The 26,326-nt window shown below is 37.0% G+C and overlaps 1 protein-coding gene across 3 annotated transcripts; it reads right to left on the reverse strand.

Annotated features, from left to right (window-relative positions):
• Positions 1-339: 339 nt before the first annotated feature.
• mmel1 (membrane metallo-endopeptidase-like 1) lies at positions 340-25,599 on the reverse strand. 3 transcript variants are annotated; one of them, XM_024270464.2, is made up of 25 exons: positions 25,453-25,599; positions 17,307-17,483; positions 15,679-15,723; positions 15,358-15,417; positions 15,111-15,272; positions 14,936-15,016; positions 13,845-13,940; positions 13,549-13,667; positions 12,034-12,099; positions 10,994-11,128; positions 10,762-10,851; positions 8,666-8,802; positions 8,493-8,586; positions 8,295-8,423; positions 6,895-6,993; positions 6,735-6,818; positions 6,562-6,665; positions 4,732-4,790; positions 4,516-4,635; positions 4,267-4,400; positions 4,109-4,174; positions 3,943-4,038; positions 3,527-3,603; positions 2,433-2,556; positions 340-1,363 (listed from the first exon to the last, which is right to left on the reverse strand). In XM_024270464.2, the coding sequence occupies exons 2-24, from the start codon at positions 17,461-17,463 to the stop codon at positions 2,457-2,459; spliced, it is 2,310 nt and encodes a 769-aa protein (XP_024126232.1). In that variant the 5' UTR covers positions 17,464-17,483; positions 25,453-25,599; the 3' UTR covers positions 340-1,363; positions 2,433-2,456. The 3 variants fall into 3 exon arrangements, with proteins under 3 accessions (XP_024126232.1, XP_024126229.1, XP_024126230.1); XM_024270461.2 differs by lacking the exon at positions 340-1,363 and having other exon boundaries at positions 2,190-2,556; positions 25,453-25,598; XM_024270462.2 differs by lacking the exon at positions 340-1,363 and having other exon boundaries at positions 2,190-2,556; positions 17,307-17,497; positions 25,453-25,598.
• Positions 25,600-26,326: the final 727 nt, after the last annotated feature.

The following is a 26,326-nucleotide window of genomic DNA, read 5'->3' on the forward strand; positions in this document are numbered from 1 at the left end:
TTCAATGTAAAACGTTAAGAGCTTTCAAAATAAGAGCGGCCAAGTAGAAAAAGAATCTCTGGGTGAACGGATTTTATAACATTACATGCAAAATAGTTAATTTCATATTTTTGGCAACAGCTTCTGATTATTTGATCATGTTTTACCTTTATTTTACCAGAGATTTGACACAGTTATGATCAAAAACAAAGGGGAGCGACGTTAGAACCACGGCTAAGCTAACAGCAGCTCACTGACCGCAGTAGAAATTAAAATAAGTTTTACTTTAATGTCAGACATGGTGAAATTTTCTGACTTTAACTCTGTTTACAAGGATTTTGTGAGAACAAAAATGTAGGGAACTTTTAACTGGTGAGAAAAGATCTTCTGAAACTTCACATCTCAAACACAAAGCTAATGCTAGCATTAGCATTAGCATCAGCACAGATTAAAAGAAAAAAATCACAATTACCTTCATAATCAATTATTCAGTGAAGTTACTACTTGTAACCTTCGTCTAACTGAGACAACGACTTGTTTAATATTATCCAGAGGAATTTGGGGAAGCAGTTGAGCAGCAGCAGCTGCACTGAGGAAGGATTACTGACATTTGTGCTCTGATTTGTAAACGATCTAAGAGGAGGAAACGAATACGACCAGGTAGGACATTTATACAATAAATATTGTACAAATTTCAGTTATAATTGGTTAGGTTACCCTTTATTATTTATGTAAAATCGCTTTAAAAGCGTTCAGCTGTCAGCTTTGTCGTTCTAAACCATATGAGCCGGGAGCAACTCACCTGAGAAGAGTCTATATTTATTTATTTATTTATGATTCCACTGTGTTCTGACGGTGAATATGTGGATGGTTTATTCAAAAATTTAACTTAAACACGGTTCGAAATTGTTCGACCACAATGCATTGTGGTCTTTACTTGCTAATCTAGTGAGCATCAATAGTTTTTTGCAAAGAATTTTGGAATTAATTTTGGAATTTTATCAAACAAATGCCTGATCGTGTCTTAATTTTTACACTAAAACGCTTTTTATCAAGTATATTTCCCAAATATCAAACATTTATCTTGTAGCACAGCATCTCACTCTAAATAAAAAAGCAGAACCACCCCATTTTTTTTCTTTTTCACAACAGTATTTGCCAAAAGATGAAGATTAACAGACATATTATATAGTTTCAATGTACACATTCACTTCAACAGCCTCAACTGAGACCTAACAGTCGTGTTCAGTTTTACCAAGGCATCCCGAATGTGACAGCCGTCATTCAAACCGGCTGTTGTTCTGCTGCACTTGAAAGCTCCCTTCAGTCAACGTCCACCTCTTCCCCTAAGAGATCCGCTCTGCTTTGATTCTCCTCTCATTACCTGTTAATAAAGGTAGAAAATAACAGTCCTAGCCCCAGCCATCTCGTTAATGACAGGCCTCTGTTTGTCTGCCTGCGGACGCATTGATTGGCTACAGTGGTCACTGCACTTCAACTCACTGCACTCAACCTTTCATCTCTCTAATCAATGCCAGATCAGAAGGCAAAAACTTCAGCCGCTGCCTTCCCATGAGCAAGCGCACCCAAGCCTTCTCTTTCATGTAGCTGGCTGCATAAAAAAAGGATAAAATTGTTTGTGTAATGGAGATTCCACGTGGGATTATATCTATAGGAACATCTGAAATTGGTGTAAAAACCTGGAAGCTAAGAAAAAAAGGAGCCTTCAAACACAAGTCAAAGCAGAGAAAACTCTCAAGACAAGTACTGGCAAAACAACCTCACTTTATATAAAGTGAGTTTTTTAAGCACTCCTTAAAGTTTGCAGGTCAGCAATACGGTTACTTAGCAGAAACTGCTGGGACATGACCGAATTTTGCATTAAATGAAGTTAAAAAGCGAAGAATCATTTGCATAACACGGACTGGAACCAAGTAAAAAGATATCTTTCAAAAAGAGCCTCACAGCTTACGGATGTTTAACCTCTCTGTAAATGTAAAAAGGCAGAAAACTAACTCCACAGGAATGTCAATTTCAGCTTAAAGCTGCACAGAATTAACAGTCTTAAAGTCTTTAGGTTACCTTTCAGAGTGTGACAAATTGAATGCAGAGTTGCTTTGCAAAGCTTCTTTGTTTAATGGTCTTCAATCAGAGTTAAGACTTACTCTTTACTTTTCTTTCCGAAGTAGAACAACATATTGAAAAGAGAATTTCAGACCACGTTATTTTAATTGTAGAGATCTATGGTGATGATGTGGATATTAGTTCACGAGAGGCTGGAAAAGCGCTTAAAGCCACCTGTACGAGCTTTAATCTTATGAAAAGACCTCAGGTCTATATTTTCATTTGTACCCACTTTATTAAGTAGCCTTTGGAGTTCAAAGGTTACTCAGACAAAGACCTTCTCCAGGATGCTATGAAACACACGAGTACAACTTGTTCTTCTGCTTTACCGCGGTCAGAAACTTGGAGCAGCTCTACCACACACGGCACTTGAGCTCAGGGTTCATCTGGCTGCCTTTCTGGCACTGAAAAGCTTCCGAAAAAGCTTCGAAATTCTGGAGGGATCCAAGCACCCTGAGAACCAAAGAAAACCAGATTATTAAGGGACAAAAATTAGCCGAAGCGTGTCAACAGTTTTGTGGATCTGTCTGAGATTTAAAGATCTATTTAAAGCAGGGGTCCCAAACTTTTACCATGGGGCCACTGAAGGCAGAGTCTGTCTGAGTCAGGGCCGTATGGGATTCAAGTTGTGCCAAAAATATGTTTTTGCGTCCACTGTCAATATCTTTGGTCCATTGTCTATGTCTACTGAACAAGTTTATTGAACGTTTGTTCACGTCTATGAACTACTAAGCCAGGAGTCGGCAACCTTTAACAGTGAAGAGCTAACGACACTAGCAACTGTTGCTAAGGACTTTTCTGACGACCAGATCCAAATGTAAAATTTTAAGCATAAAGCAAGCTAACAAATAAATACTAAGCTATCTTCAAAGAACCGTGGACATGCAGAACATATTGCTTAGTATTACATAGACATGAAAAATAAACTTGCCCAGAAAATTTAGTGGACATATTTTTGGCACAAATGGAACTCCATACAACACTGGCTGCTTGGATTGAGAAAATAGTCACTTTATAAAAATAAAAAATAAATAAGTAAGGAACTCATTAATGTGGTCTGGGGAGCGGGGTGTCAGGTTTCCTGCTCTAAAAGTTTCCCTGCTTCAAGCCCGGTCAATGTCCCGCCCCCAAGAACCATACACCTCACCGTGATTGGTTGGTTCGTCATCAAAACTTTCAGGTTTTAGCAACTTTACAATTCATATTAAAGTAGGGGCTGCAAAATAATGTCTATGGGGCCGAAAATGACCCGCGGGCCGCCAGTTTGAGACCCCTGATTTCAAGTGAATACGTTAATACTAATTGTTTTTCTTATCTAATTATTATCTAATTTAGTACAAGAAGAGGTTTTTGCTTTTGTAGAGGTCATAAAAGAAGTCATCATAACCAGAATCCCTTCAACTAACAAGTAGAAATGTGTTACCTGTACTCTAAAGGACTATGAGAATCGGTTTTGATAGACTGGCTGGCATACTCAGGCCGATAGGCACCACACCACACCTGGAGGGAAAAAATGTTTTGTTAAAAGTCAAAAGTTAAATTTGATACATTTTTTTGCCACTGGAGGCTCTTTACTCAACTCTTCTCATTTGTGCTAGTCTTTCATGTTACACTGCAAAAACAATTAACTTAGAACCAACCAAGAACTAACTCAAATATTCATAAAATTGGAAAAGAAAATATTTAAATAAGCAAAAAAAATCTGCAAATGGAAACACATTTTCTTGAAACAAGAGTCTTTTTTAATTTCTTTCAGATTTTGCAATGAATGACTTTTACTTTGGTTCTATCACCTGCTGAAGCCCATAATCCAAAACCACGTGCTCTCTTGTCCCTCACCTGGGCAAAGTTAAGGAAGAAAAGTTGTTTGTGATCCATGTCTAGGCCAGGCAGACGGGGCTCTTCCCCCTCCATTTCCATCCACTTCAGATAAGCCTGCAAACACATGTGAACTTTAAAACACACGATGATGAGCATTTTAAAAACTCCCCAACTTTTCCTCTACCTTATAAGCTTGACGAACCCCTCCGTTGTCGGCGATATTCTCCCCTAGCGTACTGATTCCACTGACCTACAACCAGATATTAACACACATGAAACGTTCATTCTTGTGGTCATACGACATCTTAATCAAGACACTCCACGACCTCCTCCACGACTTACATTTTGTCCACCTGCCAGCTTCCAGTTGAAGTTGCCGTATTGCTGCACCATGCACTGTGACTGCTCTTTAAAGTGCTCCGCAGAGTAATTACTCCACCAGTTCAGCATATTACCGTCTTTGTCAAAATTACGACCTGCAAGAAGACATCGGCTAGTGATTTTAGAGCTATTTTCTATATGTAAAAGCTAGTTTTAAAATGTGTAAATTATTTTTTGGTGATCTTTGATGGTGGCTCAGCCGTCTCTCACCATTGTCATCAAACCCATGAGTGATCTCATGTCCGATCACCATCCCGATGCCTCCGAAGTTAAGGGCCTGGTGTTGGTGTTTGCTGAAGAAAGGCGGCTGCAGGATTCCTGCAGGAAACACTGAGGCAGAAAAACGAGCCGTCAGCTGGTGAGCAACTTCTACCATAAAAACATGAAGGACAATGTGGTCTTTTCTGGTTCCTCTGGAGCTCTTACCAATCTGGTTCCTGTTTGGTGAGTAGAAAGCATTCACAACAGCAGCTCCAATGATCCACCTGAGGAGGGATTTGAACAGGATAGACATAATTACAGCCACAAGCAGAAGACTGCTTTCCATTTACACACTTCATTTAGAAAAATCACAGCAGGTGTTACAGAAAAATTACCTTTGTAGGCTTTGAACTTGAAAGCTTTAGAACAACATTTAAAATTTTATTCCTTTCAAAGTAGATTTTCTTTATTGTCTCATAAGCAAAAACATGAAAACTACTTCAAGTTTTTTTATGTTTTTGCTTCTAAAATATATGAAAAAACATTGATTTGCTTTAATATTAAGTCTCAATTTTACTAATTATATTTTAGTTTAAAAAAAGTAAAAATTCATAATGAAAACAGCAAGAACTTTATGGATTTGAGTGTTTCCTCACTTCATATATTTTCTATGTCAAGATTCATTTCCAGAGAGAACTTATTTGTATTTGAATAAATCCTACAGGCTCATTTGAAAATCTTTTGACCTAATGTTTACGGACTATTAACAAACTCAACCGTTCATTAGAGTTTGTAGCATTTGTTGGCTAGCATTCCTTGGAGTGACTAGCATTTGTTGGAGTGACTAGCATTTGTTGGAGTGGCTAGCATTCATTGGAGTGGCTAGAATTCATTGGTGTAGCTAGCATTCGTTGATGTGGCTAGTATTCGTTGGAGTGGCTAGAATTCATTGGTGTAGCTAGCATTCGTTGGAGTGGCTAGCAGTCATTGGAGTGGCTAGAATTCATTGGAGTGGCTAGCATTCATTGGAGTGGCTAGCATTCGTTGGAGTGGCTAGCATTCGTTGGAGTGGCTAGCATTCGTTGGAGTGGCTAGCATTCATTGGAGTGGCTAGCATTTGTTGATGGAGCTAGCATTCGTTGGAGTGGCTAGCATTTGTTGATGGAGCTAGCATTCGTTGGAGTGGCTAGCATTTGTTGGTGAAGGTAGCATTCGTTGGTGTGGCTAGAATTCATTGGAGTTGCTAGCATTCGTTGGAGTGGCTAGAATTCATTGGAGTTGCTAGCATTCGTTGGTGTGGCTAGCATTCGTTGGTGTTCTCATTGGAGGATGCCTTTAAAAGCTCAGTGTGGACCTCCAGCCCAGGAGAAGGGAGCTTGGCCACAACCAGTCTCCACTGCAGTTTGTGGCTCTTCTCCACCTGTTGTGTTGTTTGTTACACTTTGTAATTTTTTTTCTGTTTGTTTTTTGTGTTTACTCCGACTGTGTGATTTAGTTTAGTGTTAGGAATGTTAAATGAAGCTGTAGGGAAGAACTGCTGTTTTCTTTAGTCCAGGGAGGTTAGAGTTTGGCCTTCTTTTTCCTTTTCTTCTGCAGGTGAGCTTCCTGGATTTTAGCTAGGTGCGGTTTTGTTTGTTTTTTTGGCCTTGGTTCACCCAGAAGTCTTTTGCTTCACCTTTTGGTTATTGTTGTTTGTCCTTAATTTGTTTTCTTGTAAATAATTTTGTATTTTTATGGAGACATCCTTTTGGCATTTTTGTTAATTTAGAGCTAGGACAAAAAAAAAAAAAAAAGTTATGCCTCTCCGATTCCCTAGACTCAACGATAGGGCCGCAACAACTTAAATGTTATTTAGTCATTTCCAGAAAGTCCAAAGGTATTTGTGTTCATGTTTTATTCTTTGAAAACTTGCTGCCACATCTTAGCAAGAATCCTTATTTCTTATTGATGTTACTAAACTATTCAAAAAGTTAATCTGTTGTTCTATTTGGTATTTGAAGAGAACTTGGGGAGTTACAAGCCATTACTGTCATGTTTTGTACCAGCTATACTTACAGATCAGGATCAACTGGTTCTCTCAGCTTCTTCAAACTCTTGTGAGCTTCAGACTTGAGGTTCTCAAGGATGTTCTCAAAGTAGTTTTCCTCACTGAAATTGAGCTAAAAAGAAGAATATCTGATCAGTCGATGCTTCACAGGTTTGGGATTGTGGCTCTGACATCGACTTACATGAGCATATTCTTGATCCAACTTCTGGTTGTCTTCTTCTAGAATGTGATCCGGATAGCCAATATGCTCCTTCATGGCCATGGCCTAAAAAGTAAAAAACAAAAACCAATGAGTGTGATGAAACCTGGAGACCAACTCAGGTGTTCTCTTGCTCGTGTACCTTTTCTCTTGCCTTCTCCTTTGACGCATCATCCATCCAGTTTAACTCCTCCAGGGTTTCCACATAGGCTTGTTGTATCTTGCTGATGAGGTTACTGACCTGTGAACAGTAGGTTTGAAATTCACTTTTAACATGTTTCCCATAATAGCTTTTGCACTTATTATTAAAATATTCAGCAAAAAAAGATAAAATAATCCACTTTATATTTGTTTGGCCATAAAAACCCACTCCAATCATCATTTGACCTTTTTTTAAAGTGTTCCCTGTGGTCGTTTTAGCCAAATTTCAAAAACTTGTGTCGTTTTCTAGATCGTAGCTTCTGGAGAGCGGCAAAGTTCATCAAAAATTTGCCTTTAAGTTGTTGGCATGAAGCAAACCTGCCGTCCCTTTCTCTTCCCATCGCTGGGAGCTCAGTATTTACACTAGGGGTGTGTGAAAATATCAATATATATCACGATATTTAGCCCTACGATTGATTCTCGATGGGTTCTCGCCAAGTATCGATCTTTTATTTTAGTTTGAAGAGGCTGTAAAATGTAACATTCGTCATCCTGTGATGAGGCGTTCCTTTGGAGGTAGATAGACTGTCACGGACAACAATACTTGAGTTATTTAATTTTGTTTGTGTTGTTTACAACAATTTGCACTAAGTAGTGACAGTTCATGTTTACTATTGTTCACACTTACTTTTACAGATAATTCAAATTTAATTAGTGTTGATGCTTGTATTACTGATGTTGCACAAAAGTGTCTTTTATTTGTTGCACAAAATAAGACACGAGTTGTTTGTTACGAGGGATATATTTTCCCTCAAAATATGCTTTTTTCTTAATAATGTGAGTTATTAGAGATCATTCTTACCAGTTATCGCAGTATCGCAATAACATTAATATCGTGAGACATGTATCGCATCGTATCGTGAGATACCCACTGATTCCACGCCCTAATTTACACACCCTACCGCTAGCTTACAGCCCCTCACACCCCCAATTTAACGTTACCAGTGCAACAAAAATGGCGATTAATGTTGGAGCGATCCAGGTGGACAGTTTTGAGCCGGATTCCAGCTCAGATGTAAATGGATCTATTCGTCTACAAAGGGGAGCGGAGCAGGGAGCTTATGGCTAACTAGCTTTTTCAAACAGTATTTTTTCATCTGCTCCAAATTCACAACAATTTAAGTAAAAAAATACTCAGAAATGCAGTTTTAATCTTAATTTTCTTTATATATTATAAAAATCCCACAAGAACATGTTAAAAACACCAAAAAACATTATTTTAATCAGAGTGGATCTTCAAAGTGTTATTTTTTAACTCTTCATAAACATTTCAACGTGGAAGAAACCCAAACAAGACACCTTGTCACTTGTAGAAACTCCTTAAAGGTCAGCCTGACTCACCATTTGTTTACTTTCCCCTGCAAACGTCTCGCGCACGTACAGGGCTCCCACTGCGTTCTCCATGCTGCTCTGGACGTAACGGACACATTCCCGCCACCAAGCGTCCTCCACCGTGGTTCCATACAGAGTCTGATGCACACAGACAGACGGTGAAGGGGTTTGCATCGACTCACGCCGACTCTGCTCGGCTCCACTCACCTTTCTGTAGCGCGCTCTGGCGTCTTTGAAGCGGCGGCTCAAGCTGCTGACTCTGTCGATGATGAGCTGCCATATGAGGTAGTTCTGCATAGTTCTGCAAATGTGGGGAAAAAAGGGATTTATGTTGACGTTTACCTCTCTGACTCCATCCATTGGGTCTTGCATGAACTGACCGGACACTGTGTCTGGAGAGAACTTCATCCAGCTTCTGAAGGTAAGGAGCGCTGTAGACCACCACCTCCTCTTCCCGTTGGATGTCAATGGACACACTGGACAGCACCCCATGAATGAACTTTGTCCAGTTGAAGCCCTGCAAGCACAACATTACAATGATTTACATTCACGTGGTAGAAGACTTTTATACGTATCATCAGGAAAACTCCCAACTAATGAACACTGAAGGTTTACTCCGACTCATCTACTGTAACATCTAAGACAGGGATCACAAACCTGTAATGCTAAAAGAGCCGTATCAACCAGTTTTATATGGACTAAAATTCAAAGAAAACTGCAAATTCTCCATCACAAGGTTAGAAAAATATACTTATCTATGTTTTTGTGGCCATTAAGCTCTTTATTTATAAAATATAGCTTTAAAATAATCTCTACAATTGAGTTTTTCTTTATTAAACTAACTTATTTTACTTTTTAACCCTTTAACTACCCAAAAAACCCCCAGCAAAATAAGGTATTTTATTCTGTTGCTTATTGCCTTGATACGGAACCCCTAAAGGGACATCAAAGTAACAAATAATAATAATAATAAGTTAAAAAAAAAGGTTTTCTTCCAAAACTACTCAAATTTGTAGTAAAATTTGTAGCAAAACAATTGGGGGTTAGTAACTGTTACAATTGTAGTAACTACTATTTTTTTTTTTTTTTTACTACCGGTACTTTAATTTTTACCCCAAAAAGGTTCTGGTTAGTAACTGGTGCACACCAGATAGTAACTTTTTCCCCCTAATAAATTGAATTACAAAGAAAGTGTTCTGGTTACTAATTGATGCACACAAGTTACTATCTGATTACTAATCAAAATCTTTTTCAAATTATTTCAATTTTGTGAAAAAAAATGTTTTACTTCAATTTTTTTCTTTAATTTCCCTTTATAGGTTCCACACCTTGGAGAGTAATACACACAATCAATAATTTTAAACAAATATTTTCTAAATGTTTCCCACTAGACAGGCAGTTAAAGGGTTAAAGCAGCTAATACAAGTTCCTTTCAAAATAAAATGCATCCTGTGTTTGCTGCAGCAGATTTACTTGAACTGAAACTGCAAAAACATATTTTCTTTCATTGTGACTTTGGTGTTCCTTCATCTTTTTTTCTTTTACTATTGATAAACAACTTCAGTGCAGAATACAAATAATTTTTTAAGTAAATCCATTATGATGATGTCACTCTAATAATAATCCGCTCTGATAGCAGATTAAACCTTTTACCATAATTTTGCTCAGTTTTGTTAAAAATCTAAGCATAAATAACAGAATGTAATTAATTAAAGTAAATTAACCAATACTACAAAACCATTATTTATTCAATATTCAAAGAGCCACAATGGAGGGGAAAGAGAGCCTCAGGTTACAGACCCCTGACCTAAGATAACAGCTTTTAGCCTCTTTAATTAAATGTTTTTGAGTTTTTTTTTAAATCACTCATGGGGTAGTACAATATGATACAGCCTAAATTTCTGTGATTGCAGTGAAGTACTCCACTTAGCCAAAGTGTTTATTTGGAAAAAATACCACATCTTAAAGACTCACAGTTATGAAAACGATGTTTTTAATATTCTTATGGCATTTTTCTGATGATAGATATTAAGATATATTAAGAAAATTAAGGTTAAAATTGCATTTCTGATTGTTTTTTTATTTAAATCATTGTGAATTAGGAGCAGATGAAAAAGTGCAGCTTGCAAAAGAGCTTATTAGACGTAGAAAATATGTTGGGTGGGCCACAAGTTCCCTGCTCCTCTTTGTTCTGTAGGGGTGAGGGGAAGAGGGGCGGGGTTGCTCCAAACTCCCGAGATTTAGAGGTGAATTTCTAATTGACTCCTGCTGCTCTGGAGAAACTATGTCCTAGAAAATGACAGGTTTTGGCTAAAAACACTATAATCATAATTAATTACGATTTTAAAATTTAAAACTCTAATTCTGCTTTACACAATACAGTGACAGACACTAAAACACAATTGTTAGGAAGCTAATCATGAAGTACTCCTTCAGAATATTTCACCTGCAGCATCATAAATACAGCCTCACTCACATTAAGACTGAATGTGCTCTGAAGTTCACTCATGGTCATTTTGTTGTAGAGAACGGTGACGTCTTGGCGCTCCTCTGCAGGTGATGTAGCCTGTCAAGCAAAGTTAAAGATTTTATTTCAAATTTCTCTAGTTTTATTATTTACATCACCAAGGAGTACTTCTGTGTACTTGTTTTTATTTCTACTTTTAAAACAAATGGTGAAATTGCATTTCTGTGATGCTTTCACTCACATTGGCGATGTCTGTCTCCAGCTCCAGCACTTGCATCATCTCCTCCCAAACTCGATCTTCGTCCTGCGTCAAGTTTCTGTCGTCTCGGGTTATTTTTGCAATCGAAACCATGAACTGCAGATAAGCCTCTCGGACCTTCACAGAGTCAGACGACTGATTAGTATCGTTTTAAAAAACAAAACGTCAAAGCTTACCTGCATTTACATACTACAACACGCTGTTAAAATATATTTCTACGTTTAAATGTTCTTAATTTCACATTATTTTACATTCAACAGTTATGCCTGTCTAAGTGACAATCATTATAGATAACTGAGTCATTGTGTCATGTGTAAGTAAACAGTTTTCTAAACTGAAAACTCACAATTTTGTGTATTTTCTACAAACGTCACTTTGTACAGTGAACATTTTTACAGCACATAAACTTTTGTGGACTTTCTGGAAGTCATATATTTATTGAAACATCTTTTTCTACTCAGTCATCTAACGTTTAACTTTATTAATTCTCATACTGTTGATACATTTCACTGCATATTATACTATGTATGCATACAGTATGTATGTGATAAATAGCATTTGTAATGCTTATATAAATGAAAATATGTATATTTTATTGTATATTTTACCTTTTTCACTAGTGACTTTAATATTTATTACTGCTTTTTATTTTCTTTTTTGCTGTTTTAAATTTTGCACTAGTTACTTGTTTCTTATTATAATGATATTATCCCCTTATTAAAATACATGTTCTATAATTGATGTACGTTCAGTACGGATTGCTGTAATTAGCTAATAAACACTTTTCTTTGTTTTTTTATACATTTATTTAATGAAAAATTGTATTTCTGAAAGTATTCTATAATAGAAAAATAAAGAAAAAATATTGGTATTGGCATAGGTATCGATAACAGCGATACTAGTAATTACTCGGTATCAGATTGATCCCCAAATTCCCTAAAATCTCTTTGTTTTTGTTGCTGAAACTGCTCTAAGTCAATCAATCAATCAAAAATGTGTGTGAAGAAACTTCAGAATATCACCTTTTTGTAGTTCCCATCATTGAAATAATAATCCCTGGATGGCATTCCGAGTCCGGGTTGATCAATCTGAGAAAAGAAAAAAGTAAACACTATTTACACTATAGGCAACATTTGATTAGTTTTATTTAGTCATCATATGACATAACACCAAACTATTAAAGACGGGCCTGCATTACTAAAACCATCAACATTACACCTTCTTTTGAGTCGTTCATGTACTGCCGTCTCGCATTATAAATGGCCTCACTCAGGCAGACATGATGGATACTGCAACAAAAACGAAAGACTCCAACAAGCCAATAACATGCTCATTCACAGGTTGCTATGGCAATTCCCGCCTCTACAGAGCAGGGAGACATAGCACCAAAGCAGAGTCTGAAAAATGCTGTCATAGATCAAAAATGACAAGTTCCACTGAAAAAAATGATTCTACCTGGAGAGGCACAATGTTGGGATGATGAATGATATTTTCCTCCATTTTTATTACTCCCATTACATCGTTATAGCAAAGTCATTGCAGATTTAAATGACTCATGCTTCTACTTATCATATTAGTACATTTAAAATCTCTTATTTTTAATGAGTAATTTGTGAATTATATTCATATACGATTTTAAACAGTGTTTTTACTTAAAAATAAATAAAACTGTGATTCAGTTTGGAAATTTTATTTTGGTATATTGAGTTGAGATTCAAAACATATTTTTTTATAAAACATTCAGTTACAACTTATACTTGGACTTACTTAAAACAAAGATTTGTCTCAAAATACAACAAAAATAAAGACAAATTTTAAGTATTTCTAAAAATATTTTGAAAATATAATCTATTTTTTAAATTAAAATCTCATTAAACTGGGAATTTTTAAATAAAAGATCTAATAATTATGTGAAAGTGAATTATAGTAAGACATTTGTCACCAAATAATGCCTAATAATTTATGTTGTAAAGAAAAAAAAAAGATTTTCAGAGAGTTAAATATATATTGTCGAATTCAAAGTCACAGAGAGGAATAAATGTACAGCCTGAAAATGTTCTCTGTCTAACTAATTTTGTTGTACTAACAGAAAGATAATTAAAAATATATATATGTTTTTACTATGCTTTGTTTGTGACATTTAAAATCTGATTAAGTTCTCCTTATCTTTGCAAAATCTGGATTTAAAAAAAATTAAAGTTCATCATGTTACATCTGCAATTGCTGCTTGTTTTGTGTGTATCTGGTTGAGTCTCTCAACACAAAAACAGTCTACCATTAGTGTGGGTTTGATTTCCTCTTCCTTTTGACTCCATCATGAAACTGTGATCTGTCCCAGCCGTGAAGGGAAAATACTTTACAGCATTTACAGCAGCAGAAATGACAGTCAGTGTTAAGTATCCCTGTATTTACGATGAATAATGATGTAAACACTCAAAAGCAATATGAGCAACCTAAAGCCTTTACTTGGACATGAACTTGTTTTGGAGATGTAGTCATTTCTTTGAGGAATGGCTTTATTTTCGGAGTAATCTTACATAGATGATGTGGCGTTGAGAGTCCCGGTCGTCTGTCCACACGTACATGTCCAGGATCACCTTCTTGTGGAAATGAGCAGTGAGAATTGCCAGGGTGCTTTCAAGACTCCATGTTTCTTCTGAAAATAAAAAATGGGGAATAATGTTTCTTTGAAACCATGCAAAAGTGTACTTAAGTACTTCCTTATTTGTGTTGCATGTGTAAAAAGCACAATGAAAAATGGTGTTTACAAGACTTAAATAGTTCTAAAACACCTGGAAAGTTTGTTTCCTTCTGTTTTTAGTGACTTTCCTACCTGCTGTCGTGTTCCAGTCCTCTGAGGCCACAGGCCAGCCTCCAACGCTGTCGATGAGCTTCATGAGGGGCTGCGAGTCACGCTGCTCAATAAGGCCTAAAAAAACAATTCTATTAACTTCTGAAAATTTTAGGGAAATAAAATATAAAATTGAATGCCCGTTTATCAGATTCACATTTTTATGAGTTTATGACTCGATAAAAGAAGTAATAAAGACCCACTCCAATGGAACATGTTCTTGTAGCATTTTTCACATAATGGAGGACATTTATAAAGAAAAATAAGATGCAAACTTCGCTTCTGAGTATTTTAAAGTCAAATTGTGACGTATCAGGAGCAGATAAAAACCACAGTTTTAAAAATGTTTGACGCAGCAACTGCTATGGCCTAAATCTCCTTTCTCTGCTATTATTCTTAAGCATCCTCTTGGAGACAAATAGATCCATTAACGTCTTCTTCTAAACTATTGCTGAATAGCTCCGATATTGATGGCATTTTTTTTGCTTTGCTAATGTTAGGTTGGGTTGTGAGAGTCTATAAAAGAGAATATAAATAAAGGAATGCTGGGATGTGAATGTCCCGCCCACAGCCTAGAGATACGTTTCTGAGGAACTATTGCCGAGCTGCAGAAAATATGTCTTAGAAATCAACACAGATTTTTTTAAATTTTTTGCTAAAAACTGCATAATTATAATTAAAAATCAAATCAACTTTATTAACAAAGCGCTTTAACTCAGCAAAACTGCTGCAAAGCTCTGTTCAATAAAACACCAAGAACACTAATAGATAAAATAAAAGCATAAAACAACTAAAACCAAAACAGAGCAGAGACTCATTGAAGGTTAAAAGTTTGGCTGCAAAAATGTGTTTTAGGCTTATTATTAAAAATGAACAGAAACGACGCATCACAAATAATAAAAGGTTCTGCCCTGGGGAAGAAAATTAAGGGAAAACAGAAGTGCTCCTAAAATTGAGCCCTGTGGGACCCCAAAAGACATTGAAGCTGTGTCTGAGGTAAATTTAGAAAGACTCACACTAGTGAGAATGATAAATATAGATGGAGTTGGACGTGAAGCAGTTAAAAACCTTACTTTCATTCATGCAGGAGCTGTAAAGGACTTTGGCTTTCTTTATGGCATCTCTGTCGGCTTCACTCGTCATTTCAAGAACACCTGCAACAGCAAAAACACAAGCATTCTGGATGAACGGAGCCCACTCTTCCAAATACTGCAGCCCACAGATCACCGAAGCCTCGTTCCTGCTGACCTTTGAGCACAATCTCCAGTTTGTCTCTCAGAATGTCGAAGACACTGTGCCGGGAGCTCGTCTCGGGGATGACGTGTCGCTCCAGCCAGCCTCCACAGGCATATCGATAGAAATTATCGCAAGGCTCCACGGATTTATCCATGTTCTGCAGGAGCCGAGCAGCTGCAAGGAACCACATGGGGGAACGGGAGGATGGTAAATCCCGATTGGAAGCATGATTGGAAGTAGTAACAGCACCTTTCCTCACCTGCAGTGACACAGTCTGCAGTCGTGCACACATTGTTGAGGCTGGAGCGAAACATTTGGCCTGAAACAATCAAATTCAGCAAAAGTAAAAAACTATGTGGACTCTGATAAAAAAATAAAAAAACTGAAAGAAAAGACGCTGGTATGGAATGTTAAATTGAAAGTACACTGCTGCAGTTGTTGTGTTACAGAGGAAACGTCCATGTCAGCACTGACTGTGGCCTTTCACTTTTGTGTGGCCCCGCTGATCCGGCAGAAAGGGGAATTAAAGCATTAAAGCATCAGAGGCGTGTATATAAGATGTTCATAGAGTTGGACTTACCTTCACCCGTTGAGCCTCTGGTTACGGTCGACCTGTTTGATTGCTCTAAAGAAAAAAGAGGACAAAGTGTAAACTGGAAAAGTTGCATTACCTGTGATGAGTTTTGCTGAAAGTAGTCGCTTAAGATGCTGAAACTTTTTGCTGAAAATGGTGACACAATTTACTTTAGTTGCTGAAGGGATTTGCTGGAAATGGAAAAGCTATTTGTAAAATGTTACATTTGCTAAAAGACTGGAAATGTTGTTAAAGCACTATGAAAGAGCGCTGAAGTTGACCTAAATTTCTGAAAATTTAAATATGAGCTAAACTCCAAATTAGCCCCCACAAAAAACGTAGTAGATGCCAAATTCCTTAAAAAAGCTAGCTCTCTGTTTAAATACAAACTCCAAAATAGCCTAAAATTCCTCAGTAAACTAAATTAGTCAAAAATAGCATGTTTCTAAAATAGAAGCTGAACTCTACATTAGCCTAAACAAACACAGTAGATAGCAAATTAGCCAAAAACGTTAGCATATTGCTAAAATATGAACTAAACTCTAAATGAGCATAAAAAATCACAGTAGATGGCAAATTAGCCAAAAACGTTAGCATATTGCTAAAACATAAACTAAACTCTAAATTAGCATAAAAAACCACAGTAGATGGCAATTTAGCCAAAAAAGCTAGCACATCGATTAATAAACTCCAAAATGTCCTAAGATTCCTTAGGAAACTCAATTAGTCAAAAATGTTAGCATGTTTCTAAAATAGAATCTGAACTCTACATTAGCCTAAACAAACACAGTAGATAGCAAATTAGCCAAAAACGTTAGCATATTGCTAAAATATAAACTAAACTCTAAATTAGCATAAAAACCCACAGTAGATGGCAAATTAGCCAAAAAAGCTAGCACATAGCTTAAATAAACTCCAAAATATCCTAAGATTCCTTAGTAAACTCAATTAGTCAAAAAGGTTAGTTTGGTACTAAAATAGAAGCTAAACTCTACATTAGCCTAAATAACCCCCAGTAGATAACAAATTAGCCAAAAATGTTAGCATGTTGCTAAAATATTAAACACAACATTTTCTGAAAATTTACTATAAAAGATTTTTTTTTAAAAGTCCACAAATATATTCAAAGGCTTATTGCTAATCTACTTGAAATTTTGAAATTAGAAGATTTTCTCATCCATCTCCTATGGGGCATATTTTGCTCAATATTTCAAAAACTATTAAATGTATGAATACAAAAATACAAGCAGTAATGTCCTGAAAAAGTGAGGATTTTGATCCTAAGATTGCTGAAATTGCTGAAAGTTGAGTTTTTATGTGATGAAAAATGTATAGAAAGGAGCAGGAGAACCACTATAGAATTATATTTAATCCAATTATCCAAATCTATAAAACTGTAAGCTAGTAAATGTTTATATTTGAAGCTAATTTCTTTCCAAAAGGATTGACCTGATTGCTTCTGGAAGTTTCAGGATAAACTCTGTAATACCTTCAGACTAATTAGGTAATTCTATGGTTATTAAAAAAAACATTGTGGATATTTTCTGAGGATCACACAGAACAGATATGTCTCATTATTTCTTCGCTCTGTGAGATCTGGATTCTTCCACTGAGATCCTGGAAAGAGCAGTTACCTTTCACGGCTGACGTGTAGAGGACAACCAGCCCGGCCAAGGCACAGCTGGCCAGCAGCAGCAGCACGGACAGACCGATTTCTGCCACGGTCCAACGGCGTTTTCCGGGTTTACTCGATTTCTCCATGATATCCATTTGGCTTTCGGATTTTCCCATATTCCTTCTGACTGGCGGCTCTGCGGGAAACACACTGTCAAAGTGTAGGCACAGAGCTACCACTTTGTGTGTGTGTGTGGGCTGTGCAGTGATCCATAAACTGTGCCAGCTGACCTGCAGTGAGTGAGCTTCAACTGCTGAACACCTACAACAACTTCGCTGACAGGAGTTGTGAAACTGTTGGTGCTACAGATACATTTTGGTTTAACTTCACTGTGTCAAAGACTGGATTTTAAAAATACTATATTTCTTATAGTTTACTCTGTCACCAGGATGATGATTTCAAAGCCATTTAGTTCCTAACAGTTGATACTGATCGGTGTTCAATAGGGCAGACGTGGTGTGAAAAGAATGAATGCATGAAGATGGAGACACTATGTATTGTCCAGATGCAAATGTGAATCAAAATTATGCTTTTAGCTGAACAAATGAAGCAACTGCAGAGAGAAATTAGATTTTCTGATATATTTTTGATAGATATAAAGTTTAACAAACAAATTAACATGAATGAAATAATAAAAAAAAGAAGTTCTAGGAACCAGATCCATTGCCTTGTGGTAGAGTGTCCGCCCTAAAAATGGAAGGTTGTATGTTCAAATCCAGAGCCAAAGACTAAAAATGGGACCCAATACCTTGTTGCTTGACAATTAGCGTTGCATGGTTGGATTGGGGGGTTTATCCACCAAATGGTTCCTGAACTTGGCAGCAATCCCCCAGCGAATGGGTCAAATGTAAAGAACAAGTGTATTGAGAGTCATTTGCAATCGGAACTAAAAACAAAAAAATTGGCATTACAATAACACTGCAAAATTGTCATTCTGTCTTCTACATGCATTTGAAAATTCTCCAAAAAATACATCTGTAGTTTTGTAATGTGATTTTTTTTTTCAATCAAAATGAAAAGTTTTACACTATTTTTGTATAAAGTACTGTAAAATTCATGTATATTATTGTTATAGTCTCACTCCAATCCTCTTCAGATCTAGTGTAAAAGCGTCCCCAGTGGTCTTTAAATTATGATTATAACATTTTGCCAAGATGAGTAATGGGAGGGACTGTTGGTGCCGAGTAAGCCCGCCCCTACTTCCATCAACAATCCATTTACACTTTCTCCCACTAGCTTACTGCCCCTCACAAATTGCCAATGCAACAACACAAATGGCGGGCAAAATTGGAGCTATCCAGCTGTATTGTTTTGATCCAGATTCCAGCTCAAAACAAAGAGGTTCATGGTTCTATTTACCTATTTGTCTTTGGAGTGGCGCAGGGAGCTTATGGTCTGACTCCTGATTTACAATGATTGAAAAGCAAATACTCAGAAATGATTTTTTAGCTTAGTTTTCTTTAAATATTTTTCTCCCATCATCTGAAAAATGCCACAAGAACACAATTTTCATCACAGCGGGTCTTTATGTGTACATCACTGACTATACTGTTTTGCGAGAACTGGACTGGGTGGCCCCTCCCCCTTTTGTTCTAAACAGGAAGTACTCACTGGCCCCAACAAGCCAAAATCTCACAGACCTCTATTGAGAAATAAACAGCTATTACTGTCATTCTATTTGTCAGAATAACCATTTTTACTTTTATTTTATCATGTTCTTGATAATCTTAATTTTTTTTCATGATATTTCTTCTGTATTGCAACTTATTCAAGTTATAAACTGGTTAATCTGAGCACTGAGAATTAGAAACGTTGAACACATGGCTTCCAGCAAGTTCACTTCTGATTGGCAAGAGCAGTTACCATGGAAACGATGACTCGACCAATCACAACTTACTGGCATCCTCGGACTCCAACATGGTGGCGTCTTTAAAGGAAAAAGCTGAATTGACTTCATTGGAGTCAGAAGTCGGCCATTTTCTATCGGTGACGTCACACTCACTCAGTCCAGTACTCAAACTGTCAATAGTGAATCCTTAAAGCTATGAAACATTTTGATATTTGCAATATATGTGCAAAGTATTACAATTACGATAAGTATAGAAGTTTACAGAAAAATAAAAAAATGTACTGCAGGAACCAGAAAACCAAAATGGCTCCTAAACGTGACTCAAAAATAAAGGTTTTGCTCACCTGTTCAAAAAGTTTGAATACAGCAGTGGATTAAAAGTTTTATCATTGAGCACCATATGTTGATAATCTAGGGAGCAGAGTCATTATGTGCAAATGTTACAATTTTTCAAGGAAACAATTTGCCGAACACTAAATGAAGCACTAAACTCAGCCGTTTGTACCATTGTTTGTGTCACTCGGCCTCACGTTGCCCCCGCGAGCGCACACCTCCGGCTTTAAGCCTTCTTCAAGGGAACTAATTTTTGCGTACAATAATTATGTATATGCGAACAGAACATTCCAAATGAGCATTTGTGCAGAGGACAAAACAACAATCACTGCAAGCTTTTAGCACTTCTTTGTATCTATTCACTCTGCAGCACCTGTTTCCTCCATAACCATCACCATCGCCCTATCATTAGGTCTGACAGGGGACGGGCTGTAAATCAGAGGTTCACACTGCTGCGCCCCATTAGCCCTTCCTGATGAATACTCATGGGCACATATCTGGCACCGCAGTGATGAAGAGCGCTTTGCTGGAGCTTCACTGCAATCTACAGACTGGACTTGCTCTCAGAGGCACAATGATGCCATTCTGCTGTCAACATTACGGTGACAATAAAGAGTTATTAGCACTGTTCAATGTAAGCAGATGACATCAGTGTGTACGTTCTAACTGTGCACACACAAAATGAATTAACGTTTAAAAAAAAAAAAAAAATCTCCTTTTAGAATTACTAACAAGCGGTTGATGTTTGGTTAAAAATACATATTTACGTTTACAAAATATATTCCTAAATTTGAAGCAAACCAATTAAATTAAAATGTTGCCGTTCTTTGAAAGACACTTTCAAATAGGATTAATTTATCATGCCTGACTTTATTTCCAAATAAATAAAAAATATTCCTCAGTTTTTTTTTTGTTTGTTTTGTTTTTCCTTTCACGGTGATGCTAAACTAAAGTCCTGGAGAAAATAGTACATTGCCAAATAACAACTTCCTGTGTAAAATAAATTAACTTCACATCAAAAACATTAACAGCTTGATTTCAGAAAAAACTTTGGTTTATATTTTGCTTAACTATGGAGGGAAATGCGCCCAACCTATTTTCAGGCTTCAGTTTTCCTGTTAGGAGATCTATAAGTTTAGCAAAATGTATTCCAAAAAAGAGTGATTGGACAAAACAAAATTAATGTGAGAGTTTTATTGACTCCACACTTTGTTTCCTCCACTTGTCAATCAAATGTATACTCAAATTTAGGATCTAATAAATTCGAAAGGATATTTATGATAATGCAGTTTATTTTTCAAATACAAACATTTAAGACCGGTTTGTAAACACAACTGATTTACCTCAATTTGTACAGCAGATTAAGTTTAATTGGTTAAAAAAACAAAAAAATGTCTTCAGGTGTTTTTTTATGTTTTCAACCATCAGGTTTGTGTGTAATAAAAACAGCAGTAAGGGATTAGTGTGCTTGTTCTAAAGCTGTTGTGCAACCCTAAGATAAAGACAAATAAATAAATAGTGATGTGTGACAGGAACAGTAGCAGCTCAGCACTGAACTGCAGTTTGTGTGTTTGCTCAAAGCCGTATTCTGCAGGTAAAACAAGCGACAGAGACCCCTGTGCTCTTGTCTCTGCAGCTTCAAAGTCACTTTTATGTGTCTTCTCTTTGATAAAGAGGCTCTCTGGGATTGCAGTCTGGGTAAATAAGGGAAGCGAAGTTGTATGCGGATCAAGACTGAAGTCTATTGTGTGTTAGACCTCAGTAAGTCAGTTTAATGTTAGCAGCCAAGTGGTAGCCAGGTAAAGTTATACAGTCTTTCTGTTCGGGTGGGCGGAGCTTAGCAAAGACGCCTTAAAGTCGCACTCCGATCATCTTTTGATTTATCGTAAGAGCGTTCCTAGTGGACTTTTTATCATAATTAAGCTAATTTGAGCCAAAAAAATAAATAAATTCTAGAACATAGTGTCTGCAACCTCCAGAGCTACATGTGGCTCTTTTATCTCTCCTTGTTGGCTCTGTGGCTGAAGAAAAATAATTAAAAAAAAATAACTGTAATTAAAAAAAAAAAAAGTTTTGCTTTTATTTGAGTAACATGCTAACATTTTTTTGCTAGTTTGTAGTCTACTGGAATTTTTAGGATAATTTAGTGTTTAGCATATATTTCAGCACATATGTGACTAATTTAGTTCACTGAGGAATTTTATGCTAATTTAGAGTTTATTTTATTTAAGCAAAATATTGATGTTTTCAGCTAATTTGCTATCTACTGAAGTTTTTCTTGATAATTAAGAACTTACCTTCTATTTTAGCGACAGGCTAATATTTTTGACTAATTTAGTTTACTGGGGAATTTTAGGCTAGTTTGGAGTTTAGCTAGTAATTAAGCAAGAAGCTAGCCTTTTTTGGCTAATTTGACCTCTGAATTTTTTTATGCTAATTTGGAGTTTAGCTAATATTTTAGCAACATGCTAACATTGTGGCTAATTTTTTTTATTTACTGGGGTTTTTCGGCTAAATTGGGGTTTAGCTTCTATTTTAGCAACAGGCTAGCATTTTGGCTGATTTAATTTACAGAAGAATTTTATGCTAATTTGGAGTTCAGCTAGTATTCAAGCAAAGCAATTTGGCTACTAACTAAAGGTAATAAGTAAAAATGTTTAAAAAAATCACATTTTGAGACATGCTATTTTCTTTTTTTTATTTTTCAAAATACTTTTGCTTTTGTTCGTAGCAAAAACACTTAGCAAAATTCACATTTATTAAAAAACAAAACTAAAAAAGAAAGTCATGCAAATCCAAATTTCTTAAAGGCTAAAGTAAGTTCATGCAGCTCCTTCTATGTTTTGATCAGTAGAAAACAAGCCCAAATGGCTCTTTTACTGTTAAAGGTTGCCGACCCCTGTTCTAGAACATAGTGTCTGCAGAGTGGCAGTATATTATTAAAAATGTGCCTCTGAGTTGTTGTTGACTACTAGCTTACAGCGCCTCACACCCCCAACTTAATGTCTCGTTCCCACTGAGACCGACTGAAACCATTTCTGGTCCCTCGTTGGTCATAGGTTCATGGAAAAATGGAATGAACCCATTAGGGCGGAGCTTCTGTCGTCACGCAACGCAACTCATTGATTGGTGGAAAGGTTTAACAACAACACCAAGTGTCCAACCAGCGGTTTTCCCGACTCAAGATCTAAACTGAACGTTTTGTGTTTTCTTCTTCACCTTCCTCAATCTTCTTGCAAAGAATAATAAATTCTTTACATACAATATTCCCCCTTATTCGCGGGGGTTGGGGATTAGACACGCCGAATCCACCGAGAGACACCCCCACCCCCATCTCACCCAACCCCCGCGGTCGAAGAATGTCTGTTACAAATCCATACTCATCGAAACACTTCCCATCATGCTTTGCAAAACATTTATTGAAGTATATTGGAGTATTGCTCAACATAAAGAGTCTTTATTTTTTTTTTAATTCAGAACATATTTCTGATGCAGCTTCTCTTTCGCTGTAGTCGCACCGTTATGATGCACAGCTACGCCATCGCTCTACACTCTCCACACGCTTTGATGGTCCAACGCTCAATGGAAACGCTCTCTTGAATTCCCCGGAACATTCTAAACCGACCAAGGGGGGTCGGTATCCGTCCAGCTCAGTGGAAACGAGGCATAACATTACCAGTGCAACAAAAATGGCGAGCAATCTTGGAGCTACTTAGCCGTGTAGTTTTGAGCCAGATATCAGCTGAGACGAGGAAAATAAAGACGTTCATGGATCTATTTGTCTGCAAGTGGAAGCATCAGAATGGAGCAGAGGAGGGCCCGCCCACGCTGCATTTGTCCGCCTGCCCCTGATTCCTAACTAACATTTAATTTTAAGCCTTTTTTTCCTCCATCGTGGGAAAAGCGCCACGATTACATGTCAAAAACACGATTTTTATCAGAATAGATGTTTCTAAAACAGTCAAGGAGAGACGCCAGAAGATCAAGGGATTACTCAACATTCTTTACTGTTGTTTTGAACTTTGCAAAAATGTATGCTGGTGCATATAATTGAAATATATTATTTCACTGTCTGCTTTTAAACGCAGAGTAAAGGACATTTTTAAAGAATCATGTACATGTTTTCTTAATCGGTAATTTTAATATGTCTTAATCATGTTTGTTGTTTCCTTTCTTCTTGTTGTGTATTTTTAGCATTTTCAGGCCAACATTGTAAATAAGAAATTGTTCTTAATGTTTTGCCTGATGAAATAAAGGTTATATATATATATAAGATTAAGGTCATAAAACAGCACAATGTGACCTATTTGTAGTAGAGTGTTGGCCTAAAAATGTAAATGTTGCTGAGACAGTGTTCTGAATCTAGTTCAGTTACAACCATTTATGAAAATTAAGTTATTTTAGCTGCTTTACATATAAAACTGAATTTCTTGGCGATTCTGGAGTTTTTTTTGCATCAGTGAAAGAGTTACTAAATAGCTTTTCGTTCTGCACAAGCAGCCTGATCTGGAGGACCACTCGCTGCTGCTGCTACTATTTTACACTTTGGCTCAAGTAATCACCTTGTGAAAGGAACTTTAATGCCTGCAGATTTGAGAAGTGCTGCGAGCTGTGCTGCTTAGACGTTATACCTACGGGTTTCTGCTATGTGTGTTTTTGTGAGTCACGGGAAAAACAAGCAAGTCATTTTTTCTTATGAACCCTTGAGTTTTTGCTTTTGATCAAAAGAAACAAGATTTTTTTAGATGTTGAACTGGTTTATTTCTACAAATCATACTCATTTGCAATGGGAAAATTACAAAAAACTTCTATGAACCATTTTGACTTAGAATGAACTATTATTAATTAACAAATAAAAAGAAAATGACGCTTAAATTATTTTGAACTCCACAGCTTTTAACCAAAACTAAAGATCTTTTTCAGCTACCAAATGTAAATGACATCAATAGCTATGATGAACTTACCTTTCACAATAAAACAACAATGAAATGGTCAGAATTCGACATTTAACGGAACCACTGTTTAAATGGCGGCAGGATTCAAAGAGCGTGCAGGAAATCATCACATTCTGACAGATCACTCTGGAACATTTCAGCGTTCAGCTCGCTGGAAAACTAATCCTGTTTAAGCAGTGTTTAAAGAGATCAAAGACTTCTTAATAATTCTAGGAGGATTTACATATCTCGACTGTCTTTTTGGGTCTGTAATAGGCTTTTTGAGAGGAGGAGGACACTGTCCGTGCTGTCTGTCTCACCATCTTCTCAAAATATCCTTATTTTATAAGTTATTATGAAATGTTTACAGAAAATAATAATTTTTATATTGAATAAATTATCTATGGAGGCAAAGCGTTCATGTTTTATAAGTGAAAGTAGCATGAAAATAAATAAATAAAAACTTACTAATCCTTTTAGTAACAGGAGTCCAAATTGAAATGTCAATAACTCCTTAGGGATAGTTTTCTTAAAAAAAAAAGAAAAAGAAAAATAAGTGTCCTCTGGACTTCTGACAGAACAAACCAAGCTTCACATTTCAGGGGAATTTAACAAGTATTTGGGCTTTTTTTCTAGTCAGAGGTAAAGTGATATTAATCTGTGCTAAATGTTTCGCGGGTTTCTCGTTTTTGAGAATATTATGATTGTACCGAGTTCAGAGGCTGGTACTGTTCTTCTCAAAAACAAACCAAACCAGGATTAACCCACAGGTCATGCTGTGCCAGCAACTTGCACACTTTCACTCAGCCTCATAAGCTGCTAAGTAGAGTAGTGGCACATGTGTTATATATATATATTTATACATATATTTCAAAGTTTTAACAGTTTTTTACTGCTGAGGTTTTGACCTGTGCGATGCCAAAAGGGCAGCAGTTTTTTTTCAAACTTTGAGCTTTTTCACACTAATGTTAAAGGATTGGTAAGCTTACCTGTGTAGGTGGATGGATGAAGTCCCTGAGCCGCTCCCCCACAGCCCACTGAGGTCTCAAACACCCCTGCTGAGCATCCGCTCAGAGCTGGTGTGAGGAGGAACGAGCCTGCGCTGCCGACTGAAGGAGACGTTTATCCTGTTCAGTGTGCAGCGCCGGGAACTATGAAGGGGAGGGGGGGGAGCCTGACAGGGAGGGAGGGAGGAGGCAGATTGGAGGTGATAGCATTGGATTGTTTGTGATTACATGACTGTGATAAGGAAAACATCAGGTACCTGCGCCGTGAAGGGCTCTGCTGGCTTGTGATATGTGTCTGAGGGGGTCGGATCCGGGACAAAAAATGTCAATTTTAGTTTTTTACTGTGGAGTGTCCCCCCAGCTGGAGGCAGAAAGCTCTCACAGAGATAAAGCAGACTAGTGCTAAAGTGCTCCGCTGATGGATAATTCAAGAACACAGTGTATGTGAACCTGTTTGTGACACCCCAATGATGTTTTTCCGTCCTCATCTAAACTCTCCTCTCCCCTGCTCTGCAAAGCTCATCTCGCGTGATTGACCCGTGGCCTGGTGTCACTGTGAAATGACTCATTTTTAGGATGATTAACTACCATAATTACCTTTCCTAATTAGCAAAAAATGAAGAGAAAGCAGAGTGGGAGCATTTGAGAAGACGTTTGACTGTGATTTCAGATGCAGCAGAGAGCAAACCTTACAGGCGTGTTTGTATTCGTGCTGCAGGTGACAGGACTGATGTGGTGGAGCCCTGCAGGAAGTCAAGCTTGCAGCTGAGATAATCATTTATTCATAGATTTTATTTAGCCGATCAGTTGCTTCATATTTGGTCTTTCTTCAATACATTTGGTTGCCGATCTTGAA

The sequence above is a fragment of the Oryzias melastigma genome, linkage group LG5 (assembly GCF_002922805.2).
Source record: "Oryzias melastigma strain HK-1 linkage group LG5, ASM292280v2, whole genome shotgun sequence".
In the NCBI taxonomy this organism is placed as follows: Eukaryota; Metazoa; Chordata; class Actinopteri; order Beloniformes; family Adrianichthyidae; genus Oryzias; species Oryzias melastigma.